This window comes from Mugil cephalus, chromosome 2 (genome assembly GCF_022458985.1).
Source record: "Mugil cephalus isolate CIBA_MC_2020 chromosome 2, CIBA_Mcephalus_1.1, whole genome shotgun sequence".
Lineage (NCBI taxonomy): Eukaryota > Metazoa > Chordata > Actinopteri > Mugiliformes > Mugilidae > Mugil > Mugil cephalus.
Genome location: NC_061771.1, coordinates 22,414,254 through 22,422,875, shown reverse-complemented (window position 1 = coordinate 22,422,875; position 8,622 = coordinate 22,414,254). Strand labels below are relative to the sequence as shown.

At 46.0% G+C, this 8,622-nt stretch overlaps 1 protein-coding gene across 1 annotated transcript; it reads right to left on the bottom strand.

Annotated features, from left to right (window-relative positions):
* Positions 1–353: 353 nt before the first annotated feature.
* Positions 354–8,371, bottom strand: smc2 (structural maintenance of chromosomes 2). The gene is made up of 25 exons (XM_047579640.1): positions 8,061–8,371; positions 7,742–7,891; positions 7,509–7,631; positions 7,366–7,404; positions 7,166–7,276; positions 7,026–7,070; positions 6,705–6,938; positions 6,427–6,576; positions 6,090–6,323; positions 5,780–5,939; positions 5,568–5,685; positions 5,324–5,462; positions 5,112–5,231; positions 4,098–4,302; positions 3,841–3,976; positions 3,562–3,686; positions 3,264–3,457; positions 3,037–3,180; positions 2,377–2,451; positions 2,164–2,283; positions 1,863–2,063; positions 1,655–1,771; positions 1,142–1,302; positions 896–1,043; positions 354–818 (listed from the first exon to the last, which is right to left on the bottom strand). Exons 1-25 carry the CDS (start codon positions 8,226–8,228, stop codon positions 636–638), a joined length of 3,600 nt encoding a protein of 1,199 aa, XP_047435596.1. The 5' UTR covers positions 8,229–8,371; the 3' UTR covers positions 354–635.
* Positions 8,372–8,622: the final 251 nt, after the last annotated feature.

The following is an 8,622-nucleotide window of genomic DNA, read 5'->3' as shown; positions in this document are numbered from 1 at the left end:
ACATATAGTCATATGTACAGTGATCAGGCATAACATTATGACCACTTACAGGCAATGTCAACATTATTGACCTTGATGGAAGCAGGACGCAGCCTGACAGACACAGTTTAGGATAAAACAACAAACAACATGAAAAACCGCTCAAGGTGTTGACCTGGCCTCCAAATTCCCTAGATCCCAAACTCACCAAGTATCTGAGGGAGGATCCACTGAGGCTCCTCCCCTCAACCCAAGGCACAAGACAAACCAACACAATATTAGGTCATAATGTTATTGCTGATCAGTGTGTAGAATGCATTCAATTTGCAGAAAGACAGATGGTATCAGGAATGAACCGAACCAGCAGCCAGAAGCATTGATATTAAACTGTCTTTATTTACTAAAATATTTAGGTTCATATAAACAGATGAAGCAGGAGCATGAAGTCAGACGATAGTTCAGACAAAAGGAAATATACAGTTAACATTTAAAATACACAAAAGATGTGAATGATGAAAGACAGAATGAGCTGGTAACAAAATTCACCCTCGAGGCGGCTGCAGAAATGACGCAAACGCCAACGTTTTGTAAAGTAAAAGCGAAGTCGTTCTCGGACGCGAACACGAGCTCGAGCTTCAAACGTGACTCGGCCCAGATCAGCTGATCAGCTGCTTCTTCTTGTCCCTCTGTCGGCCCTTGTCGTGTCCCTTCTGGGGAACGTTGGCGTCGCTCTGGCTGAGCGCGGTGCGCGTCACCGTGGACATGCCGTCGACGAACTTGGTCTTGAACAGGACGTTGGCGTTGGTGAACATGCCGTCCTTCAGGGACACGACCACGAACTGTAAGAGGACAGAGTTCGAGGTGAGTGTCGGCTCGCTCCACAATTCGGTGCCTTGACATTCCCTTTGTATTTTACCTGGGAGTGTCTGAAATGCGTGCGCAGCATCTGTCCGATGTTCTGCGTGTGCGACAGATCCAGAGCAGCATCCACCTCATCTAGGATGTAGATGGGAGCCGGCTTGAAGAGCAACATGGCCAGGATGAGAGACAACGCCACCAGTGACCTGCAAACAACCGACACGAGCGTGACTCAGAAAACAAGTGGCTTTATTATCCTCCATCCGCAAACCCGTCAGCGCTATCGGGTGGAAAAACAACCGACCTTTGGCCGCCACTCAGCTCGGTGAGGTTCTCCTTCCAGGTGTTTCCCAAGGCCACCTTGAACTCGAGGCCCTCCAGGACGCCGCCGCCCTGGGGAGGAGCCAGCTTGGCTGTGGCTCCGGGCAGCAGGGTGGAGAAAATGGAGCCAAAGTCCTTGTTTACCTACAGACACGGTCAAACAGATAAAAAGATGTTAGTATCTGCAGGAGGCTTTTAGTGGAGTTAAAAGCCAGTGATGAGTTAGTCAACTTTAATCAATGACACCACAGCATTGTGGGTATTTTTTTCTGTTCGGAAGGAAGGTGTATATCAGAAAGAAAAAAAAGACAGATGCTACTATTAGTAAAAGGTTATGTAATTTATATTTTAAGTTTTAGGATAAATAATGAGACTAACATTTCTGAGCAAAGCATTATTTACATTCTAATACATCCAGAGTTGGTGGTTTAAACTGCCTAACGTCTCCCAGAGTGGAAAATACAAAGCGAACTTTAAACAGAACATGTCTGCAGACCTTCTGCCATGCCAGGTTGAGAGCCTCGTTTTTCTTCTGGTCCAGCTCCTCGATGGTCTGCAAGATTTTTGCTTTGTCGTTCTCCACGATCCTCTTCTTCTTCATCAGGTCGTTGTACTGCAGGAAGGGAGACGGTTACATTTGAGAAATCTGTGCGAGGTTCTGGCTCGACAATCCGTCTCCTCCTCCTCCTCCTCCTCCTCCTCACCCTCTCCTCGGCCTCGTTCAGCATGTTCATGGCCCTCTTGTTGACGTTCCTCTCCAGCTTGTTGGTCGTCTCCTCCAGCTTCTTCAGGCGCTGGCCCGCCTCGCGGGGGTTGTTGGTCTTGAAGTCGTACGAGGTGTTCGGCTGCCCGAAGAACTGGCGCTCGGAGTGGATCCAGTCGTGCTCCTCCAGCATCCGGGACACCTGGTGCGAAGACGAGGCGGAGGAAAACGGGAAACGGTATTCAGGTTCAGGTCGTGACTGGGTGAACGAATGAGTTGAAACAGCGGAGGTGGGCGTGTACCTTGTCTGCAGCGTCCTGGCTGTCTTTGCGGTGTTTGCTGATGTTGTGCTCAAGCTCCTTGATCTTCAGCTGGATCTCGTTGTTCTGCTCCCTCATCTTGTTGGCCTCTGTGCTCTTCCCCTGCAGCGTTCAGTGGGATAAACGTTTGAATCTCCGTGGATCGGTCTCCCAAGTCTCACAAGTTAAAAGTGTGAAAGGCGACGGTGCGTTTACCTTGAGCTCTTTGTCCTGTGTCATGATCACTTCCTTCTGCTTGGTCAGCTCCTCCTGGGCTTTACGCACTCCCTCCTACGAGAATGAAATGAGAAGGACATGCATCTGTTTATAACAAAGATGTCTACATATAAAAATTTTTGTGTAATGAAGTTAAAAAAAAAATCTAAAAATACCTAACAGACGCTTCACTAGAGATATTGCTGCCCTTTTTTAGTATTTATTTCAACATCCTTCAAACTGTTGGAGAGATTAAGTAGAGACCTAGATTTAATCTAAACACCAGGAATATCAGATACAGTCTCTCTATGCACATTAATTTACCAGTTTAATTCTAATCATCATCAATAATCCTCTTCATCTATTCCCAAACTTGTTGGTCCTCATTTAAATTTCATCTGTGGACGAAGGCCTAGTTTTTTTTTTTTTTTTTTTTTTTAAAGTAATGCAATCAATTCCTACTAACTCATAATTACGCCTCAGCAGCAGAGCAGATCTGTGCTCGACCCTTTCTCTGAGCTCCCTTCCTTTACCATCTTCGCAGTTTCTGTTAATGAACCATTTCCAAAGTATTTTAGTAGCGCCGCCATGTCGGCAATCGTGACCCATCAGAATACTTTGCTGTTGCGGTTCAGGTGGATGCGTGACAACGCGATTTACCTTGTTCTGCGACACGGTGCAGGCCATGCTGTCTATCTGCTCCTGGATGGCCTTCATCGCCTCGTCCACAGCCTGAATCTGCTGCTCGTAGCCGGCCTGCTCCCTCCGAAGCTCCTCCAGCTCCAGAGCCACGGCGTCGGACTCCTGCACACAAACACAAATCGTTAGTTCCTTCAGATTCTGGTCGAAAACGCGCATCCAGCTTTGAGCGTGTCTGGCCAGCGCACCTGCTGCTTCTCCTTTAGCTTCTTGTTGAAGGCGTCAGCTTTGGCCTTGGCTGTGTTAAGTTTCTGCTGGGCGGCTTTCAGCTCCTTCTCCCTCTCTGCCTCCGCGTTTTTCATCTTGTTCTCCAGCACCTTGTATTTTTCCTCGGCCCGCTTCTGCACCTCCTTGGTCACACGCAAGGTCTCCTCGCTCTCCTCTGGTTAAGCAAACGCACCACGTTTATCAAGCTAGCACAATAAATAAATAAATAAATAAATATAGAAATGAGACTAATGTATGTGCACATTTCAGCGTTCTGACCGATCGCCTTGCGCAGCCGCTCCAGCTCCTCCTGCTGCTGGTGGAAGGAGCTCTGCTGCACCTTAGCCAGCAGAATCTGTTCCTCTTCTACCTTCAGCTCATGCTGCTGCTTCAGCTGGCGGTACCTGTAGGGAGAAAGAAATAAAAAGAAAAGGTGAAGACAAGAAACAAAGGTAGGTGGAAGGTTTGCAGATAAATATTGGGAACCACATGCTAATGGGGCGTGTCAAGACTTTCAGAAAAGAACTAGTGAAATGGATTAAATGTAAATGCGCGCACTTCTCAGCGGTTCCCTTGAGGCCGGCCAGCTGGCGTTCGGTGTCCTGAAGTTGGGCCTCTTTGTCGTTCAAGTTGTCCTGAACCTCCTTCACTTCCTGCAGACTCGCCAGAACGGACGCCGACTGGGAGCGGGCACCTGAAAGGAAAACGGGAGGATGAAAACGTTTCTTTTAGAGCGCTCCGCGTGTGAGAGGTGGTTTCATTTAACCGTGGACCGATGTCTCAGCGATGACAGGCACGCTAGGGCGATGTCTCACCTCCGCTCAGAGTCCCCTGAGGGTCGAAGATGTCCCCACCAAGAGTGACAGTCTTGGTCATGACCTGCTTATCGAAAGCAACTCTTTTGGCGTTGTCCAGCGTGTCACAGACCAGCGTGGAGCCGAACACGTACTCCATGGCCTTACGCAGGTCGGATTCATAGCCAACCAGGGACAGGGCTGCGTGAACGTTGTCTTCTCCAACCTGACAGGAGAAAGACAATTAAAAAATTAGACAACAGAAAAGGCAAAGTTAGACTGAATACCGGTATTTTTTTTTTCATTATGATATGAATTTTTAACTTTTTTTTTTTATTTGACTACACAGCGTTCGTAACGATGCACATGGTGCGACTGCATCACTGTGAGGCGTGGTGAAGATGGAAAGGTCTGAAAAAAGAATCGGCAGACCACGAGAGGACCAGAAAAGCATGTTGGTCGTTTTTTTTTTGGGGGTGGGGGGGGGACCAGACATGATTTCTGGGGACAGTTACTGTTCTGGATGACCCGTCCCCCGGCTACTAAAGCCGTTACCGAAAATGTTCCCAATTTTCGCTTTTTGCAAATGAGAAAAAAATGTTGCACGCTCACTGTAACCATTACGGTAGCTGGAGGCGCTGCTAGTGACATTGCAGACATAGCAGTTTAAATATGTTTCAATGTGAATAAATATGTGAAAACAAATGAAACTGAAAATGAACCTTCATATCACCTTGATAATATTTAATTATTTTTTTCCCCCCCCAGAGTTCCAAGCTGTAAATTTCCACAGATTTCCACATCAGCAGGTAATTTTTACTAATTTTTACTACTATTGTGTTATTATTCAACAATATTTACTCATTACAGTAAAATAGTCCAAAATGTTGTGAACCCATGACTATGCATGTAAAAAAATAAAAATAAAAAATAACACCGTGCTATACATTAATGGTCATACCACCCAGCCTTAGCCCACAGTGTCAACAAAGATTAGATTATTTCACTTCAATCTGAAGGACGATGTTCTCTCACCAGGCTCTTAGCGCTGTTGACCACTCTGTCATTAAGTGTCTTGGCAGAGATCTTGTTGAGGGGGATGATGGTGTACCTCCTCTGCAGCTCTCCCTTCTCCAGCAGTTTTTTACCAGTAACCTAGCAAAGACAAAAATCATCACCTTCCTGCAAACAAAAATAACAAAACCAGTACAATAAAATCTCCAAAGAGCCCACTCTCTCACACCCACCTCCGTGTCGACCACAATGTTATAGAGCCGTCCTCCTGCGACGACCTCCAGCGCCGTAGCGTAGGAGACGTCGCGCACCGATATCAGGTTAGCGAGCAGCCCCTTCACTTTGCTGCGCTCCCACCCTCGCTCTGGGTCCCTGAAAGACAAAAGAGAGACGACAAGGGGACACGCGTACACATTAATCATTTGTTTCATTACACATCCAGACACATATTTTATGTGGAGTGACGGAAGGTCTTACTTGTAGTCAAAACGCAGGTTGGGGAAGCGGGACACCAGACGCTCATAGGTCTCCTTCAGTTTAGAGGCCTCTCTGTACAGCTGCCTTCTTTTCTCCAGCAGACGTTCTTCCTTCCCATCTAGATCAGAACAGAAACACAACTGTTAGTGTAACAGAGGTGGAGCAGAAAAGGCGCAAACCACTGTGCTTTTGCAGCCGGCCACATGCAGCACCTTCATAGTTGAGCTTGGCGAGCTCAGCCTCGAGTTTCTCCCTGCTGCTTCTGACAGCCTGCAGGTTGTCCTGGTCCTTCTTGTAGCCGCTATCCATCTTTTTCACCTCTGCCTGCTTGGTCTTCAGCTCTGCCTGGGCATGCTTCAGGGTCATTTGCGCCTGGACGGAAAGAAATCAGAGAGTGACATTAGAAATCTGTGATAAAATATTAACCAACTACGTAGTGTTGGAAGACTTTTCCCAGCATTGGGCAATCTAAAAAAAAAAAACAAAGAACAAACAGTAGATAAGTTCAAGTCCTTAAATCACCTGCTTAGCCTCGGTGTCTGCCTTGCTCATGTCATTCTTGCAGGTCATCATCTGCCCTGCGATTGTGGCCTCCTCTCCGTCCTCGTTGGTGGAAAGACCTGCGGACACGGCTTTGAAATGTTGCTCAGCTGCCTCGAGAGCGGCGCTGTCTTTCTGTCCCTCCTCCTGCAGAGCCTGAAGCTGCCCGGTCAACTTGGAAACCTCTTTCTCCTTTACCACAAGCATCTTCTTGTCCTAAGGGTGAAGGAGAACAGCAGTTCTATAAAGAGCCCCATTTTTTTTTTCTTAAATACGTCACATACTCATCACATATTGACAGAATTTATTGATCGCTTACCTCATCCATGCTCTTCACAAGCTCCTTCCTTTTCTTGGTTTCATCTTTGAGGTTTTGTTTTTTCAAGTCAAGCGCACTCTGAGCTTTTGCATCCACGCGCTGTACATCAGCTAGAGCCTCCTCCAGGGATTTTAATACTCCGTTCACCTCCTGCACATGAGAAGAATGACATCAGTGACAAAATATACATATGCGCCTGTTCTTTTCTGTGATCTCTCACAGACACTGATTATTATGAGGCGTGAACTACAGTTTAAAAGTTTTCCTCTCTGCCGTACCTGGTCTTTTTTCTTCTGCAGCTCTTGAATCTGGGCTGACAGCTCCTGGACTTTGCTCTCGTTCTCAGCCATGGTGGCCTGCATCTTGGCGATTTTGTCTTGCATCACCTTCAGATTCTCTGCCGACTTCGCCTTGGTCTCCTCCGCACACACAAACAGCCAGGCGACGTACAGCCGAGACAAGTGCTGAATCTCACGCATCAGCTTCTGGTACTCCAGGTATGATGAACGTTCCTATAGAGGGAATAAGGTGTCACATAGAGGTGATCGACGCGTGGAAACAGGGTCATATTTTAAGGTCAAATTTTACAGTCAACCCACCTCTTGGAGCTTCTGCATAGTTGGAGTAATTTCCTCGTCCAAAATCTGAAAGAGAAAACAAATAACATAGTTTGCTGCTGCAGCTCTCCACTAAAAAAAATAATGCAGATGTCAAAATGACTTTGTATGTCTAAACGTACGGTCTGAATCTCCTTCAGCTTGGCTTCCTTCTTCTCAATGGTCTTCTGAGCACTAATCTTTTTGCATTCATACATCCTGGTGCCTGCTGCCTCCTCAATCATGGCAAGGATCTGGAAGAAATTAGATAATACTTACTAGAAGTCCCTAAAAAAGGAAAGGTAAACGCACAAAGCGATGAGATAAGAGGCGATTACTTTACCTCTGGTGGCTTCATATTTAAAACCTTGGTGATCCTTCCCTAAAGCATTGAAAACATCACATGAAATTAAATGTACTCATTCATCTTACATCAAAAATAAACAAATAAATAACATATGTGCATTATGTGTGATCTGCAGTGACCTGCATGATGAGGAAATGCGGGTTGTTGACGTTGAGGCCAACAGAGCAGAAAAGGTCCTGCACCCTGGTGTTGTTGGCATTGACTCCATTGATGAGGTACTTGTTCCTACCACCAATCACCACCTAAAAGAGAGACACGACCACACATGCAACATTGATACTTCAGCGGCAAAATGAAACTAATTACAGATCTTTTAACGTGTCCTTATTAGTGTGCTCCCCCACCCACCCACCTGTCTGGTGACGGTGATCTCATCGTGGGTTTCAAACCCCAGAGGACTCTGGCTCTTGTTGGAGTTGTCAAACGTGATAGACACAGTGGCCTTGGTGATGCCACCCTGCCCATTTTTGTACACCAGGTCCTGGAGGTTGGAGGCTCGCACCTTTTTTTTTAATGATAAACAAAAGAAACAAAAATAGATACGATAAGTTTCATGACAGGATCGTTTTGTTGAGCAACTTCAGAATTCAAACTCTACAATTTTATAGTTACGTACTAAGTGCATATCATCACAGAGCTAAATATATTTTTAAACAGCTTAGCAGACTTACGTGTGTGAGGTTGGAAATCCCCAGGAGGAAACATATCGAGTCCAAAATGTTGGACTTGCCGCTGCCGTTCAGTCCGGTGATGGCGTTGAACAGCGGGTCGAAACCGTTGATCTCCGTCCTCTGTGCGTAGGATTTAAATCCTTCGATAACAATAGACTTAATGTGCATCTTTTATTCTTTCCTCTCTCCGCGAAATCCGGAGGCGAGATTTAGCGTGCTTAAGGTTAAGTTAAAATGTAAAGCACTCGGCTTCAGCCCAGTGTTTACAACCGACAACCGGGGGGAAAAACCTCTTCTTCTTCTAACTTGAATTTTGGCGCCAGGCATGATGCCGGTGGTCCGCCCTGTGCCGGAGACGACGCGAGAAAATATATATATAAACTATCTAAACACGATACAGGCGCACATTTAAAGTATTTCACATACGTAAATATCGCTCATTTGATGATTAAATATAAAACATGGTTTATTACATACTTTTATATGTACGGAATTCATTTTTGATTTCATCAGGCACTTTTTAAGACTACTAAATATCCTTGTTGGCATTATGGTTGGCACC